The sequence below is a fragment of the Emydura macquarii genome, unplaced genomic scaffold (genome assembly GCF_026122565.2).
Source record: "Emydura macquarii macquarii isolate MOO-44397 ecotype Brisbane River unplaced genomic scaffold, CSIRO-AGI_Emac_v2 contig_1253, whole genome shotgun sequence".
NCBI classification, from domain to species: Eukaryota; Metazoa; Chordata; order Testudines; family Chelidae; genus Emydura; species Emydura macquarii.
The window spans coordinates 78,326,153-78,345,040 of record NW_027131390.1 but is presented as its reverse complement, the minus strand read 5'-3'; the positions used below and the strand labels follow the sequence as shown (position 1 = coordinate 78,345,040).

At 39.1% G+C, this 18,888-nt stretch overlaps 1 protein-coding gene across 12 annotated transcripts in view; it reads right to left on the bottom strand.

Annotated features, from left to right (window-relative positions):
- LOC137153690 (sodium channel protein type 1 subunit alpha) overlaps window positions 1–18,888 on the bottom strand; it is a 124,004-nt gene that overhangs the window by 39,415 nt on the left and 65,701 nt on the right. For 10 of the 12 annotated variants that reach the window (XM_067549318.1, XM_067549314.1, XM_067549311.1 and 7 more), the window contains 3 exons: window positions 13,243–13,397; window positions 10,849–11,022; window positions 2,270–2,392 (listed from right to left, as the gene is read on the bottom strand). In XM_067549318.1, the coding sequence (XP_067405419.1) occupies window positions 2,270–2,392; window positions 10,849–11,022; window positions 13,243–13,397 (452 nt within the window). The remainder of the gene's footprint in view (window positions 1–2,269; window positions 2,393–10,848; window positions 11,023–13,242; window positions 13,398–18,888) is intronic. The other 2 variants (XM_067549321.1, XM_067549320.1) reach the window with 1 other exon arrangement.

Below are 18,888 nucleotides of genomic sequence, written 5' to 3'. Positions count from 1 at the left end.
CACAAACGCATGCGTTATTATTACCTAAGCCAATTCTCTAATTAGACAAAGCAAAGTATATTTGATTTTCTACATTTACAGTAGCATACAAATTTAGAACTAGTGCAAAAGCATTATGTTACAAGGAGTAATAAAAAGCTTAACATAAAAACAATGGGTATATTCAAATCTCCGCAGATAGCTATTATCATTAATACATGCACTGAGATGTGAATATAACCCTAAATCTGTGACAGAGATTTAATTTAAATGAAAGCAATTCTTTACTTCCAGCATCTGGATGGAGTTTGTTTTTTTCAGGTTCATTGTTTCAGAGTATTAAACACTTCTCAGAATACAATGCAACAACAGAATCCTATTTCAGATGTTCTTATTCTGGCAAAACGCATTCCTGTGCACAAGGCATGCACAGTCTATGGAGCATTTAAGATCTATTTTTGCCTAATGCCTCATAGACTTTGTGCTGGCCCTCTGCACAAAGAGTAATTTCACCTATTTGCAACAGAGAATCACAAAGTTAAGCTATAACCAGTTCATATCAAAATATCAGAAAACAGTGAAATGTATACAGTATTTAGGACCAATAGAACAGATTGGATTCATTAGGATTTTACTGACTTGGTAAAAGGTTGAAAAAGCATTTTTTGTTTATATTTTCACACTTTCCCAATTCACTAAAATAGAAAACAAACATTTTAAAAATAGGATCATAATCTAAACTATATTTCTGATATCAGATTTTTCTGTAAATTGGCAGTCACACTGAAATCAGTGGGACCACACTAATTTACACCAGCTGAGAATTTGGCACCTGATTTTTCAGAATTTGTCAGCAGTCTCTTATATACAGAGGCTTTGTGGAATACATTTAATTTCTTTCCAGGAAATACTCTGCTTCATTTTAAAGGTGTTGAAAAATCTTAACATTAAAAAGATATTTGCTGAATAAAAAATCAGCCAGTTTTGTCATAGCTCATTATAGGTATAAGCAACATAAGAAAGCAAAGAGGTTTAATTTCCCTCCCCCCAAAATTACTATTTCCTGCAAGCAGACAAAAGAAACACTGCAGTATTTGACCAGCTCTTAACCTATTACATTTTGCTGATTTATCAATTCACGAATTTCTAATTTTAAGGACATTTTTAAATTAAGGCATAGCCATCTGAAACTGAAATTCATGAATCTAGGCAGTTTTGGTTAACAGTATGTTTTTTGTACTGTCTGAAGTAAAGATATGTAAAGTGATAGATACAATTTGAGGAACTCAATTCTAAATCAATTCTGAATTTGATTTCATGATACTCATGTGAAGTTATATCTAAACACTATTTAGACAGACTATTGCAAACTGTTTATTTCACTAGATGAGATCTGATTTTAACATTATCAGAAAGCTGCTGCCTCTTATGTTTCCATGAAGTGACAAAAAAAATTCTCTTAAAATTGAATAGATTTCAATGACGCATATTGGGATAGTTTGCATTCAGTAGCTTTAAGGAACAGAAGATAGTAGACAAATGAAATACTAAGTAAAAAGAAACCATTTCTTGTGTGAAATGGAGAACAGTGATTCTAACTTACTCAAAATAGGAACTAAATATAATTTGTGTGTAGCCCTGGATAACTGGATTCTTCCTGGAGTCAGCAATCAGCAGAATAGTTATTTTACAATACATGATTATCTCATCAAGAAAAATAATCCATTTGACCATAATTTTTCTTGTGTGTCCATCAGCCACTGACAGAAATAGATATAAATCTCTAACTGGGCCAAATTCAACCCTGGAGCAATTGAGTGAACTTCAGTAGAGTTATAATAAAACTGAATTTTGACATTTATTTTTAATGAAATCGCAAAGATCTGAATTTGTAACAAGGAAGGTACTTTTTTAAACTAATGTTGAATCAGATTCTTGTAGAAACATTGTATGTCTATCAGGATCAAATTGTACAAAATCCACTCATCTTTAACTTGTTTTTAGAAAATCTGCTAAGAGTTCATTTATATTTATTTCTCTGATTATTTCTGTACCCTTAAAGAAAAACTCCTGAGACTGGCTAGAAAGTAAAGTAACTGGAATGAACACAACTAATGTATGATATTGCATGTGGATTAAGGTGAGTGGATAAAGCCTTTTGTTTATCTGTTAGATGCTCAGTAGATAAGAGGATAGTGCAACCTTTCTGCATGGATTTGTCATTCCTTATTCTGCATGCATTGTTTCTTTTTCTGCATGCATTATTTCAGGTTCTTTCATTTTGTCTTACCCTCATCCCTTCAAATCGCGACAAGGCTCTCAGAGGTCTCAAAGCTCTTAGTGTCCTAAGGGACTTAATGGCACCAAGTTCCGAGTAACCCAATGCATTTGCTGTTAAGCTAACCAAGGAGACCTACACAAAAACAATAAGCAAAAATTACTCATTTTGTACATACCACTATACATATCATAAATGTGTGCTACAGCCTTCTCAAAAAGAATCTAAGTTAGAGTACTTTCTTCAGAAATACTTTTGTAGCCTGGATAAAATCTTTTAAATTAAGGAAAGAAATAAGAGAAAAAGGAAGGAGTAGCATAAAGGAATTGAGGGAGAAATGGTGAAAATTCCATAAGATACCCATTGATGAGTACCCGCTGATACAAGGAAGCATAAATGATTTGTATTCTCATATTTTGTTGATGAGTCACTAAGATTTGAAGAAAAACAAAAATTATCTCACACAAAAAAAACCTACAAAGAAATTAAAGTGACTCTACAGTGTTTATCAGTTTAGGTGCTGATTTCACTCTTACACATTAAAATCTTGGTAATGTTCTTAGAGCCATTATAGATTGTTGATAACAGCCATCTTTTGTATCTAAAAGCCACAACCAATAGGGAAATGATAGAAATATGTTCAGAATTAACAGTATTATTGATCAACAGCTGCTTAAGCAACAATGCTTCTCTGTAAATTGGTATGAAAAATCAGCCCCACAGTCGATTCAGTTCTTTGCACTGATCATTCATTCTCCCTGACTTGCTCACTTTCCATGCTCTACAGGTTGATATGATCCTTGCTTACATGCTCTAGATTAGAGATGCTAAAAGAGTTATTGAATAATGATGACATAAAGCTCTCAAAAAATTATTATTTAAAGAAGTACAATAAGGCAACGGATTGAGGAAAGAAGTCTTTATTAAACATGCTGAGAATCCAGTTTTATCTGCTAAAGATTTAGAGTTTGTCTGTAATAGACTTGCCCCAGTTTGCATTCCTGAACCCTGGGAGAGGAGGCAGAAATGACGTGCTGACTGACAGGGTTTGCAATACTGAGGTGGTGGCAGCGCTGGTAGAGTGTCCAGGGAGCAGTGCAGCTTACTGGTCCTGTATGAGGAAGCCCACCACTTGCCCAGTGTGGCAGTGGGAGAGAGAAGCCGCTGGGCCGTGAGCAGCAGTAGATTGGTGAGGACGGCTTTCTGTGTGCTACTGGGTGCATGGAACAGTGAAGCGGCCCCTGAAGTGCTGAAGGCAGGGGGAGGCGGTGGGTTCTTGTGCCAGGGGAGTAGGGTGCAGTCCAAATGGGGGCGATCATGGTCTCTCTTTTCTACGCTGAGTCCCTGCGGTTGCAATGGTAGATTTGTTTGTTCTTGATTAGAAGATATGAACTGATTGGGGAATGCTGGGAGGCAGAGATTTGAAGTGTTTGTGCCTGGTGTAAAGGTAAATATAAAAATCCTAGGTGCTGGTCACAGCAAAAGGTTATAGACTGAAAGAATGATCTAAGGGCAGGAAGAGCTGGGCTGAACTACCTAAATTTACTAACAATGCTTAAAACACATCAGCAAGCCCACAAATCTTGGTGAGGCAGTACCTCTGCCTCCACAATAAGTGTTCCTATCAGTCCCCTCACTCATTCTAAAATTACGGGTTTTATATCCACCCCCTTTCTAGTGAAGAGAATGGATTTTGGGGGGGGGTCAGACTCTATCTTCTAAGGAACTGGAGATTCATGATTATCTCCAGCCTGAGCCCTTTGGGTCTTTGTTCCAACTCTTACACAAAGACTGATGTGGAGGTTGCCCGAATCAGGGCCAGGTCAGTTTCCCCAGGATAATAATTTGGATGGACTTTTGAACTCTCCTTTGAAATTTACCCCTAGATTGTCAGACCTTTTTGATGCAGCTGCAGAATTTCTATGGATTTTTCATCAGACACTGTCCCTGGTTGTGAACAATGTATAAGGCTGGGAAAGCTTATTGATAAAAAGTTTACAGACATTTCTGAAATCAAAGAATCTTTCTTTGATTTCAAGGCCTATGGCAGATACGGCAAGAGTTCAAATACACTAAAGAAAATTGTTTAAACTGTTTGTGTGTCTTCAGTAGTTACAAATCTGAATAGTGGGCTTGATCCCCCTCCTGCACATAATCAATGCAGTGGTTCTGAGATAATTTTGACTAATAGTATTGAAATAGTATTTTATTCCTGTATCTCCTTCTGCCATATCCCCTTCCAGGTATGTGTTCTGTGAGTCTGTGATCATGACTCTAGATATTCATTCTTGCCCAGATAAAATCTCCTCATTGCATGAAAACGAATTTGATGAACAATCAACGGACACATAGTCCTCCTTCTGAGAGCAACTCTCCACACAATCTGGCACAAAGTCACTATCATTTAATATACTGTCATCACAAAACATTGCAAAGCTTTAGGTCAGAAATAGAATACCATGCCCATTTGTTCGCCATCTTGAATTGTGAAACACAAAAAATCCCCTCAAGAGTCTCCTGAGTCTGCAGTATTAAGTGTGTTAGGCAAAGATAAGCATCAGTTCATTCTGTTGAGGATACCTAACAAGCAGAGATTTGAAAGGACCAACATACTTGGTGTACCTTCTACATTAGGATGATTCTGTGCAGCAACCACTGTCACTACAATGCATTATCAATTAGCATATGCAAGGTTCTAAAACAGCATAGTTGGAGGGCTACTAGTTCAAGAGTAATTGCAACATATATGCTTGCAAGATAGAACATAATCCCACAAATGTGGATGAAGGCTTGTGTACTTCAATGTATTAAGTTAACCTATTAATATTTAATGCTGTAAATAATATAGGACCAATATATAAAGAATCAGTCTCTCCTGTACTGTGATCCATCAAAGCATAATGCAGCATAACGTAGCAGGATTGGAAAAGTTAGCCAACCCTTGAAGGGAAGAGTGAACTCATCTTGCCTAATTTCAAACACCAACATGATGAGTTCAATGATAGATTTGGACTGATGGGCTTATTGAAGTTTCTGCACCTGTTCTACAGGTGTAGTCTGTGTTCTCTACATGCAGTTACAGGCTGGCGCTTGTGCACTGGAAGCTTAGATATCAGATATTTTATATTTTAGGAAAGTATGTTAACATGTTCTTTGTTCTGTTCCACTGAAGTCAGTGCAAATCTCCCATTTATGTCAATAGAGCCAAGACATTTATGTCAATGGAGCCAGTGGACAAGAAGCTGGATATGAGTCAAGTGTGCCCTTATTGCCAAGAAGGCTAATGGCATATTGGGCTGCATTAGTAGGAGCATTGCCAGCAGATCGAGGGAAGTGATTATTCCCCTCTATTCGGCACTGGTGAGACCACATTTGGAGTATTGAGTCCAGTTTTGGGCCCCCCACTACAGGAAGGATATGGAAAATTGGAGAGAGTCCAGAGGAGGGCAACAAAAATTATTAGGGGGCTGGAGCACATGACTAATGAGAAGAGGCTAAGGGAACTAGGCTTGTTTAGTCTGCAGAAGAGAAGAATGAGGGGAGATTTAATAGCAGCCTTTAACTACCTGAAAGGGGGTTCCAGGGAGGATGGAGTTAGACTGTTCTCAGTGGTAGTAGATGACAGAACTAGGATCAATGGTCTCAAGTTGCAGTGGGGGAGGTCTAGGTTGGATATTAGGAAAAAGTTTTTCACTAGGAAGGTGGTGAAGCACTAGAATGGGTTACCTAGGGAGATGGTGGAATCTCTATTCTTAGAGATTTTCAAGGCCTGGCTTGACAAAGCCCTGGCTGGGATGATTTAGTTGGGGTTGGTCATTCTTTGAGCGGGGGATTGGACTAGATGACCTCCTGAGGTCCTTTCCAACCATAATCTTCTATGATTCTATGATTCCATGACTTCAATCACAATGATCATAATCAACTTTATTAAAAATGTAACATGTTGTGCACGTTCAAAAAATTGCAAAAAGGGTGGATGGGGTGAGACTATTTCTTTCTATATTGCAGTAATAAGGCTTCAGTGTTCATTATCTCATTTTATCCTGAGTAAGGAATGCATCAAGAAGGTTCTCGTTTTTCCACAGCACTAACTAAAGATTATGGACCAGTTCAAGAGGAGATCTAGGATTTCCCCATCTGTTACACTGCAAGATGTAGTCCCTTCCTATGTTGTAATTGCATGCCCAACCCACTTAGTAGCTGTTCAGAACCTAAGAAAATACTTCATAAGCCTTGGAATTTGGTGGATGTGCTATCATCATCCAAAGGTTCTGATGCTATTCTATGCGTAAACTAAGGTGTGTTAAAGACCATTTCAGACTGCATTTTCCTTTCCCTGTGCAGTATATACATAATAAATGACTGAATCATTACTCTGCACTAAGAATAAACTGATGCTATTAAATGGTCATCTAATAGCAACTATATCAAATAAAAGTTGAAATATTATTAAAATATTAATACCAATAAATGCACATTCTAACAAATCAATTTGCACATTAGAAAGTAGGAAGAAGCATAAAGACAGAAGCAAAATACAACTAAATAATAAGAACCGGTTACTTACCTTACATTAGCTGTGGCTCTTCAAGAAATACTGTCCACATATATTCTACTCTTCTTGTACATGCTTCACATGTATTTGAGATCAGAATCTTTTGCCCAGCAATATCCTGGGGCTGTACATACACCCCGAATACCCTCATGCCCTGTACTGAGAGTATAAAGGAAGAACAGCCCCAACCACCACTCAATTCCTTCACTAATACTGAATTCAGAGGTTAAGGACTCCATAGTAATATGGAAGGAGGATGGATCATGGAATATATATTGACAACACACCTCAGAGAACCACAGTTAGTGTAAGGTAAGTAACTGTTTCTTTTTCCTTGGGTGATTGTGCATATATATTTCGCCCTTGGCGACTCACAAGCAGTGAGGTGATATAAGGAAGTGACTGCTGAAAGTCTACCTAAACATATATTGCTGTACAGCTCTGCCAAAAGAAGCATTACACCAAGATGTTTCCACCAGATAAGAGTGTCTCATGAATGCACAGAGAGAATCCCACATAGCAGCTCTGCATATTTCAGGTATGGTCATACTTCTCAAGGAAGCAACAGAAGTTGCCTGAGCTCTAGTGAGCCTTTGTCTACAGTGGGGGATCTAGACTGAATAACTAATAATAGAATTTAAGACAGGTAGACATCATTTAGAATGTCTCTGGGTTGATATGGCCTGGTCTTTCAATCTGTCAGCAAAGACAACAGAGTCTTGGGAGTCTCTAAATGGCTTGGTTCTATGCAGTTAGAATGATAATGCCCTAAGGACATCCAGAGTGGCTTGTCCGGCCTCTTCATGATTAGAATGTGGTTTCAGGAAGAAAACTGGTAAATGGATCATTTTGTTCATGCAAAAAATATTTACTATCTTAGGTAAGAACTTGGAATGGGGCCTAAGGGTAACCTTGTCCCTATGGAATACTGTAAATGGAGGGTCTTCCATAAGAGCTGGTATTTCCCATATTCTTTGGGATGATGTAATTGAAACTAAGAAAGCTGTCTTCTGAGACAAATGCAAGGGGAGCAAGTTGCCATGTACTCAAAGGGAGGTCCCATCAAGCCTGTTAGGACCACATTAAGATCCTTGAAAGAAGAAGGCTCCTTACCTGAGTGAAAAAACATGTATAAAGCCCTTTGGGAATCTGGTCATAGACTGTGTAGTTCTGGATGGGAGGGAGACATGCAGAGATGTCTGTCAAGGGCACTCGAATAGAGACAACCGAAGTCCTGAGCTCTTTAAAGACAGCAAATATCCAGAATAGTTGGGATCTGGGAGTCTGTAGGGGTTAACTGATGATGTTCAGCCCAAATCATAAACCTCTTCCACTTGGCAGCATAAGTTATTCTGGTAGAATCTTTTTTATGTTGGATCAAGATAATTTGGACATCAGAGGAATGTGATTTCTCTATATCTGACAACCAAGCAGTAACCATCTGGAGTGAGACTGGATCCTGATGGAGGATGCTCCTGAGATATTAAATCTGACAGGAAAGGTAAGGGTTTTGGTGGAAGAAACAATGTATCTTTCAGTGTCATTCTTAGTTGTTTTCTGTTTCTTTCATTAGCTACTGTGACTACCGGTGAGCCAGGTATTAGATGAATGTACAGGTTATTCAAAGATGGTGGATGGTGCCTGGTACCTCTTACCTGCCTCCTCAAAGGTCAGTACTACTGATGGTTCGGTCTGCCAGATAAGCTTTACTGGCTCTAATAAGGCTTCAGAAATAGGTAGTGCCAGACCACCATGTAAAGAAGTATATAATATGTTTAAAAGTCTTTGGGAGCTCCCCTCTACCACCCTCACTGGGATTTCTAGAGAAAAAGCTATACATCTGAACAACTTTTGTAAGTTCTTGTAATCATCTGGGTGAGATGATACAGATGGAACCACTGCCTCGTCTAGGGATGAGGAGGATATAGCAGCTGGTATGGTTTGTTCCTTCATTTGAGCGTGCTCCTCTTAAGACAGTTCTGGTCATTCAGGCTAATGAATTGTCATCTGAAACACCCTAAGTGCCTGAGGGTGCAGGGGAGGAAGTTGTCACCCTAGGAGGCTGTATTGATGAAAGTTGTCTCATGTGGTGTGAGCCCCAGAGAGTCCAGCAGGGCCATAACTGAATATTATATAGATAAGGGCCTGGGGGTGGGGAGGGAGGAAGGAAGGTGCTAAGACATATGCCTGTTTTGATAACCCCTATATGATTGGGCTATATAGGAAGCTCTTGATCCTCTTCCTGACCCATAAGGGGCTCTTGTGGAATATATTTGGGATCTCTCGCCATTTTGTTGGGAATCATTCAAAGAAAAGGAATACTTCTTATCCAGAAGAGGAGCTACCCTATCTGAGGTGCCTGAATGCATCACAGCTCAATGATAGCTGGTGCTGGAGAGGCACTTCGTACTGCAGCAGTTGTCAGAGTTAGCTCCATGGGGGGAATATCCAGCAGCATGGAGAGCAGTGGAGACTCAGAGGGCATTTCTACACTACACTTGGACTCAGGGAGTGTGAATAGCATTGTGCACCAAAGTTCTGCATTGTAAGTTCCTCACATGGACCTGCAAACATGCAAATTTGGGACCTTTAAATTCATGCTTACAGCATCCACACAGGGGAGTAACAGGACAGTGTAGACACACCCATATATTCACACATTATAAAGCTGGAATGGACCACTGTGATAATCTATTCTGAGCTTCTGTATAATAGAGGATATTTATTTCCCTGAATTAATTCCTTAGTCTCCTTTGTCACTTGCAGATCTTCTGGTACAGCAAAGACCTTCAGTACAGAGAGTGATGGTGCTGTAAACCTTGGTGTGGAAGTGGGCTGCACTGGGGTAGATGGTGCCAAAGCAAATAGTCCCAAACTAGCCAGCATCAAGATGAGCAGTACAGTAAAAACCAATGCCAAAGTGATTGACACCGAAGTGAGCAATGCTGGGGCAGAAATTGGTTCCATGGACTCAGTACTCAAGGTAACAAGTCTTGATCCTTGAGGCTGTGCCCAGGATGCAGTGCTATGCTCCCTCGATGCTCCAGTACCGGATTTGGGCCATGAAGATCCCCTTGAATGGAAGTGGGGAGGTTATTTGAAACTTTTATTTTTGCTGGGCCTTCCAATGTGGATATATCTCTACTTTTCCAGAGGAGCAATGCTCCTTTTTTCTCTGACAATCTCTTTGTGGTACCTCAGTCAGTAGTCATGGCAGTCTCAGAAGATGGGGCTCGAGAGACAGCTGCTGATCTACTCTGGTGTAAACTACCCACATGAAGCAGTCTAACAAGAATAGCTTAAGGCGCTCCTCTCTTGCCTCTTGAGTCCCTTTGGAAAAGGACTTACACGTAGAGCGTTTATTGGGGATATGACCGTCCCTAAGGTAGAAAAGGCATTTAGTGTGGTCATCATTCAGAGGGATAGCACTTAAATCCTGGGAATTTAAGATCAGGCATGGCTAAATCATGGTACTGGGAAAGTTCTTCCTGTCAAAAATACAACAAAATATCTCACTATGAAAAAACTACCAACGGGCAAGCTATCCTAGTACATTAAACCTAACTCATTCTATCATATACAAATATTTACAATACATTTTAGGAAAAAGGTGTACCAGTTAGCAGACACTATGGGGTTCTATACTGCAGACACAGGCAGTAAAAAGTAACTGACTGACAGTGGCTGCTGATCCATCTTTTATGCCATTGGTGAGATGCATGAAGACACCCAAGATTCACTCACAGTCCCAATAGACATTACTGGCCAGCAGATCCCAATCTCTGTCACATGGGGGACACATGCACTGAGAGTGGAATATATATATGGACAGTATTTGAAGAACCACAGGATTTTAGTCAAACCTTGAGTTCCTATGTGACTTTTCAAGAATTTTTGCCTACAATACTTTGCTTATTAAATATGAATTATTTTGGCATGGCTAATATCAAAAGTATGAATGTTATGTTAATGAGTTCTATAAAAAGGAGAAAGTAAAATAAATATAAGAAGAATATTTAGAAAATATATCACATACATCCACAATTAGGAAGTCCAGCCAGCACCAGGCATTGGTGAAGTATGTTTGATAGCCATATGCCACCCACTTGAGCAGCATTTCCAGAATGAAGATGTAAGTGAAGACCTTGTCAGCATATTCCAGCATGGTTTTGATAGTCTTGCGCTGTTCAATATATATATCTTCAAAAGCCTAGAAACAGAAATGTTCAAATGTGTTTAGTAATGTTCAGTAATGTTATAGTGTGTAGTTCAGTTTGAAGAAAATAAAAAACTGAAATATTCTCTCCCTAAATACAAGGTTGGGGAGCCTGAATTTTCTCCTACTTTTCCTTCTCAGATAAAAAAATAGGGCTGTGTACTGAGTTAACTGTGGAATGGTATTTGTCCATAGGTAAATCATATAGAACACAGCCTCACTATTAGGTTTTATTCTTATCTGTTGATTGATTTATCTATGGTATTTATATGGTCCTGATTACTATAGTGTCTGACTGCCTCACAGTCATTAATGAATTTATTTTCCAATACTGCTATGAGGTAAAGAAGTACTATTGTCCCCATTTTCCAGATAGAGAAACTGAGACCCAGAAAGACCATGGGCTAGTTTTTTAAACATATTTAGGCACCTACTGGGTTTTTCAAAAGCATCATAGGCATCTAGCAGTCATGGGTATTAGGCAAGCCCAGGCTCTAGGACCCTGTGAGATGGGAGGATCCCAGACCCCGGGCTCCAGCCCAAGTCCGGAAGTCTACAAAGCAATGAAACAGTCCTGCAGTCCGAGACCCATGGGCCCATGCCAGCTGCAGGTGTCTAGTTTCTGTGTATACATACCTTACATGACTTGGCCATGGTCACAAAGAAAGTATGTGGCAGAGAAAGGAACTGAACACAGGTCTCCTGAATCCCTAACTAGTGCCCTAACCACTGGACCATCTTCTGAAAATAAATGACTTAGATGCTTTGTGAGTGATTCAGACTTCAGTAAGTTTCACAAGCACAAGATGATGGCACTATGTGAACTTATGTGAAATTTTTTTCCAAACATGGTGCTAGAAATTCACCTTAGCCAGTCATCCTGCCAACATGTTTTTCTCTTTAAAGTTCTTTCCAGTGACATCCTCTTTTCACGCATTAGGAGACTGATCTATTCACTTCAATGGGCTTTGTATCAAGCCCTAGATGCAAAAATATCACTTTTTATATTGTGTTCAGTATAAAATTGTTTATTGTATTCTTCTATTGGTATCAAATAAAACAAAAGCTGGATGGTATTTATGGGCTTTAGTTTGTGCCAGATAAAAGCCTTGGCTTCTGTTTTATTTGAAACCAATATAGCAAATAACAGGTTTAGAGAACTGTATCTAAATGACTGGCCAAATACATTGCTTGTGTATTTCTTAATAGCCATGAACCTTAAAAGGTACACATTAAGGAAAAAGTAATCAAATGACAACAATGGAACCAGCCTCAGACCTGGCCCCATTCAAGAGGTTTACAGGCAGCTTCATTGAGTGCGCTACACATTTTGCAAAGTTTTTGCAAATCATTATTGCTTAGACTCCTCAAGTGACTTTGGATCCAGATCTGATTTTACAGAAGTTCAGCTTTTCTTTCCCCTTACTTTTGTAGAGCAGTCATGGTATTTGTATGGCATGTTTGCATTGTGTTTCTTTTATTGTTACTATTTTGTATTAATCACATTTTCTTTTTATTTTGTTCTCACTTATTTGACAAGTTTTCACGAGGTGTTTGGTAACTTGTATTTTTAGAGACATCCCTGTGGCTATTCAGTCTATATGAATGGGAGTCTGTGATTCTTTTGGAAAAAAAAGCACTCATGAGAATTTTTGTTCTTAGAAGGCAGTAATTACAAAGGATCCACCTTCACTGATTTCACCACAGTATTAAGATGTGTGTGTGGGAGGGTTGGGTGGTTTGTTTGTTTTAGACTTGATAGCCTTGATTCTCCAAGAAAAGCAGGGAGTTACAGTCCCTTTTTACCACCTGGAGGCAGATTTTCTGCAACAAGCACCCCTGGGTTTTACTAGTAGATACTGATACAAACTGGGGGTGAAGCAAGCTCAAATAAATCATACATTAATTATCTTTTCCTCTCTACATATATTGTACTATGTTTGCAACTCATGGTCTCCCTCACATATCTCAATAATAGCCCCCTGAACTCCATAGACCAAACCCTGAATGATGACTGTGCCTATGTGCAAAGATGGCTCCTTCTGCCCTTTTTTCCACATCCAAAGCATCCACTGGAGTAACTATCATTTGATCCTCGCTGTTGAACAATAACACATTTGGTTATTTATCTGCAGGGAAAAATATGCTAAAAGCTATGTTTGATAAACCATATTTTTCCACAGAAACATTACACTTATTTCATGTTTTACTCACCAGAGCACCGCTACTAAGGAGAATCATAAAGACAATGAAAGTCTCAAACCAGTTATGTTCAACTATCTTGAAGCAAGTTTTCCTAAGATTCCACCAATGTTTTCCTTTCCCCTCTTCTACACTGACTTGACAGCACTTGAACCTTCGTACACAGCCTGTAAAACAATATACATTTTCAGAAGACAAAATAGAGAACTGATGCTTAAGGAGAGAACTTCTGATTATTTATTTGACTCGTGGTACAGCCACTATATTTCCATGAACTGTGCTACTTATGGCTATAAGAAATCTAAACTCTGATAAATACACTTTCAAAGCCCATTTTTCAAGCAGTAAACTCAAATGCATTTAATAAGATAAATGGCATTTACAATCAAATGAAAGAATGGGGAAAAAGTATTTCTAATTTACTGAGAGTTGACTGTGCTCAATACTATACAAACAGAGGAAGACATGGTACCTTCCACAAACAATTTAGAAGCCAGATTAAATACAGTTAGTACAAATATGCAGTCAAACTTCTAGCAGGTTTATATTTTTAAATGTACTTATATGTGGACATAAGCTACTGTAATACATTATTTACATTCCAGTTGCATCTAGATGTTCCAGTGAGGATCAAAGCCAAGTGTAAGACATGATCCATGCCCTGAAGAGCTCACAATCTGGTCTGATGCGTTAATGTTGATAAAGTTCTTGAGGAAGTTCATTTTAAGGAAAGACTGAAAGAAGAGAGGGATGATGAGTAGCTTACAAGAAAAATGGAGGAAATTCCAGATGGCCTGGAAGAAGTTACAGTGATGAAAATGGAAGACAGATGAAAATGGGACTTTCATATGTTGCCTTAAGAGACCTTTACATAGTGGGAGGAGGATTAGGAAGAAGTGAAAGCAAAGATGTAGGCAGGGACAAGAGTTATGCAGTACCTTGAAGATGAGGATGACAAGTCTGAATGGGACAAAAAAGCAGAGAGAAAGCCAGTAAAAAGAGTGGAAGAGGATGGTCAGAAAGGTGGAGCAAAATGTATTTTGAGCACATTCTAGTAAGACAAAGAGGCCAAAGAAAAGTTTCCATAGTTGAGGTAAGAAATTAGCAGGAAATAGACAAGGATCTATTGGTCTAGTGGAAAAGAAAAAGACTGATATTAGAGATTCTGGAAAGGAGGAAGTGACAGCTTTCCTGAATCAGGGCTATAACAACTTTTATCCTCTGGTCTCCAAATCAAGACCATGGTTTCTGCAGTTCCAATATGTGCGTTTGTAAGCAAAGGTTTGAAAAAAAGTCTACTGATAGTAAAATCCTGCGCAAATCCACCACATTTCAATACCGAATTCAGGAACTGAATTTCTTCACTTATTTTTAAAAAATCCACTAAAAGTTCTTGTTTTAAATCAGATTACAACTGTATACCTGTGTGTTGATTGCAAATGATCCACATAAAAAATTCCTACTCCCTCAAATAGAGTGTACGGAGGATGGAAGCTTATCTCCTCTTTGCCATAACTTTAAAAAAATTCTTGACTAATAATTCATAAATACAATTCAGAAATGTATCATAACAGATTTCCTATACCAATGTGGAGTATGATTAAAGATTTACGGCCAGATTCTGCTACATTAATCATGTTAAGAAATACCTTACTACAGTGAAGTTCAGAGAAATACAGTGTTACCAATTCCAATAAGGTACTATCACAGTGCGTGTAAGGGTAGAGGATCAGGACCCTAATTTGGCCAAATAAAATCAGCAAATTGCTAGAAAAATAAAAACCTATAAACTTCCAGCAGTATCTACACAGTGATTTATTCAAGGAATTAATTATATTTGGCAGTTTCATCCTATTTGTATATGTCACAATGCTGCCTTTCAATTTGACAGTATTGCTACTTCTCCTGAAGAGAAGCCATTGACTGGAATAAACAGGGAGTTACAAATTAGGAATGAAGTACACAGACAGAGCTATGTCACTAAATCATGCTTATCAGCTATCCATGCTTGCTTAAGTAGGTCCTATTAAGTCCCTCATTTTCATGAGCATTAAACTCACTCACATGGTTTAAAAGTTGAATGAAGTGTTCAAAATGTATTCACAATCCTTGTAGTTATATTTATGTTTTTAGAAAAGTATATTTTACAGGGAAAATATTCATCAGTTGTGAAAAAAACTGCTTTTACAGTGCAGTTAGTCTCCTGCAACCTACTGTGATAACGTCTTTTTGGCTTTTTCTCTTGTACATTAATCCATCTGAGAAGAATGTTGCATAATACTTCAAGCAGAAAAGAAGAAAATGGATTGCTTTGCAGGCATTTTGCATGAATGGCTACTTGTTGTCAAAGATACAATGGACAGCAACTAAAAACCCTTTGTAAGCATTAGCGTTTATTACAGAAGGGCTCATAAGATCAAATGTAATCATCAAAAAGTAAAATGCCTTAGGTTTGTACCTAAGATTAAGTGAAAACTATCTTAATTTATTATATCAGTTTTGATGAATATTACCATAGATAGTTTCATTTAAAGGGGGGAGGGAATATTTTTAGTGATGAAACCACAGGAGTGAAAGTAAAAAATTGTAGGTTCTAGTCTAAACTCTGCCACAGATTTGCTATGTGATCTTGTGTCATTTAGTGCGAGATTTTCAAAAGTGACTTCTATATTATGAGTACCCAACTTTAGACAGCGAGGGCCTTATTCTCAGTGCACTTCCCACTGAAGTTTCCAGATTTTCTCCTCTTATTCAGTATTAATTTTTCTTAAACTGTAAATTAATTTCTCAAAAGTTAAATAAAATGAAAGCTTCTGGCTTTGAGAGAACTGGAGTAGTGGCTGAGGAAAGACTGAAGAGTTGTCTGGAAATTATTTTAATCTAATAGGTGACACCTATCCCTTAATTTACTTTGATTAATCTTTCTGGTCTGAAAATTTTACTGTTGTCATTTTTTAAAACTAAAATGGGCCAAATGCACTGCTGACGTGGATAGGTACAGCTCAACGGACTGCAATGGAATTGCATCCCTTTATGAGAGTGTTGATTTTTACCCAGTAATCAAACAATGGCTGAACCAGCAAGCACTGAATAGATTCCATTCAGCCTCACTCCTCTGATGACCCCAAACCTTTTAGCAACTTTGGAGGCACATAAAAAATAAGATTCCACAGGGAGTATCAGAGTTCCCCTCCATGATGGACCAGTGTGTGGTGAGCTGATGCAAATGGTTATCTTCTACTCAGTGTCCATAACAATTTAGGGTAAGGTGTCCAGTCAGTGATACAACTTCTGTAGCCCCTGAGATATAAGTTAGCCATTGATTTTCCACTTTTGGCAAGAGTTCTTTGCAATTATGATGCATTTTTGCCTAGAAGGTTACTCCAAATTGGAGCCCAATGCCAAGAGGTAAAGGAATCATAGTGAAAATCAGTTTGAAGGAGGAGCTTACCACTATGCGTAAACTGATAGCACCCCTTGCGTGGGAACAAGTTTTCTCACAAGGGAAAGGGTTTAATGGTGAATTAGTATTTAGGGATTTATATCCCATTGTGGCCTCTTTTGACTTCAGCAGCTAGTCAAATTTCAGGACCTGGGGGATGTTCCAGTTGGAAGCAGAACTTGATGGCATCAGATATTCTCTCTGATGCAATCTTGTATATTTAAAAGGAATGCATAGTTTTGTTTCACCAAACATTGAAGGAACCAAGAACAAAAGGAGTAGTTTCTTAGCTTACAGCCCCAAGCCTTATTAGCCAAGACCCAAAAAACTCTCTCTCTCTCTCTCCTTTCCCAAGGTCACGTTGAAAAGTGCTAAATAAGTGCTAAGTGTTATTATTACCTAATTAGGACAGTTCCCAATTTTTAAATATTACAATAATTGGTGCTAAATCAGAACTCTAAAAAAATAAACAGATTTCTTCTGCTTTTTGCAGTAGTGGCAATTTGCTTATATGACATGATTTTCCCCAATTCTGTGTTATCTGAAAAACATTATAAAACTATATTACCATAGAATCATAGATTAGGGCTGGAAGGGACCTCAGGAGATAATCTAGTCCGACCTTCTGCTCAAAGCAGGACCAACCCCAACTAAATCATCCCAGCCAGGGCTTTGTCAAGCTGCACCTTAAAAACCTCTAAGGATGGAGATTCCACCACCTCTCTAGTGAAAAAGTTTTTCCTAATATCCAACTCAGACCTCCCCCACTGCAACTTGAGACCATTGATCCTAGTTCTGACATCTACTACCGCTGAAAACAGCCTAGTTCCAGCCTCCACCCCTTTTCAGGTAGTTAAAGGTTGCTACCACATCTCCCCTCATTCTTCTCTTCTGTAGGCTAAACAAGCCTAGTTCTCTCAGCCTCTCCTCATAAATCATGTGCTCCAGGCCCGCTAATGATTTTTGTTGTCCTCTGCTGTACTCTTTCCAATTTGTTCACATCCTTTCTATAATGGGAGCCCAAAACTGGACACAGTACCTCAAATGAGGCCTCACCAGTGCCCAATAGAAGGGAATAATCACTTCCCTCGATCTGCTAGCAATGCTCCTACTAAAGCAGCCCAATATGCCATTAACCTTCTTGGCAATCAGGGCACACTGTTGACTCATATCCAGTCTCTTGTCCACTGTAACCCCCAGGTCCTTTTCTGTCAAACTGCTGCCTAGCCAGTCAGTCTCCAGTCTGTATCAGTGCATGCGATTCTTCCGTCCTAAGTGCAGGACTCTTCATTTGTCCTTGTTGAACCTCATGATTTCTTTTGGCCCAATCCTCCAATTTGTCTAGGTCACTCTGTATCCTATCCCTGTCCTTCACCGTATCTACCACTCTTCCCATCTTAGTGTCAGCTGCAATCTTGCTGAGAGTGCAATCCACCCCATCCTCCAGATCATTAATGAAGATGTTGAACAAAACTGGCCCCAGCACCGACACCTGGGGCACTCCCCTTGTTACTGGCTGCCAACTAGACATTGAGCCATTGATCAGTACCCACTGAGTTCAATGATCTAGCCAGCTTTCTATCCACCTTATAGTCCATTCATCCAACCAATCCATACTTCTTTAACTTGCTGATAAGAATACTGTGGGAGACCGTGTCAAAGCTTTGCTAAAGTCAAGGTATCTCACGTCTACTGCTTTCCCCACATCCACAGAGCCACTCATCTCATCATAGAAGGCAAGCAGGTTGGTCAGACATGACTTGCCCTTGGTTAATCCATGTTGATTGTGCCTGATCACTTTCCTCTCTTCCAAGTGCCTCAAAATGGATTCCTTAAGGATCTGCTTCATGATTTTTCCGGGGACTGAGGTTAGGCTGACCGGTCTGTAGTTCCCCAGATCCTCCCCTTCTTCCCTTTTTTGAAGATGGGCACTATATTTTACTTTTTCCAATCATCTGGGATCTCCCTCAATGCCACAAGTTTTCAAAGATAATGGCCAATGGCTCTGCAGTCACATCAGCCAACTCCCTCAGCACTCTTGGATGCATTGCATCCGGCCCCATGGACTTGTGCATATCCAGCCTTTCTAAATAGTTCTGAACCTTTTCTTTCAGCTCTGAGGGCTGCTCACCTCCTCCCATTCTGTGCTGCCCAGTGCAGTAGACTTGGAGCTGACCTTGTCTGTGAAGACAGAGGCAAATAAAGCATTGAGTACT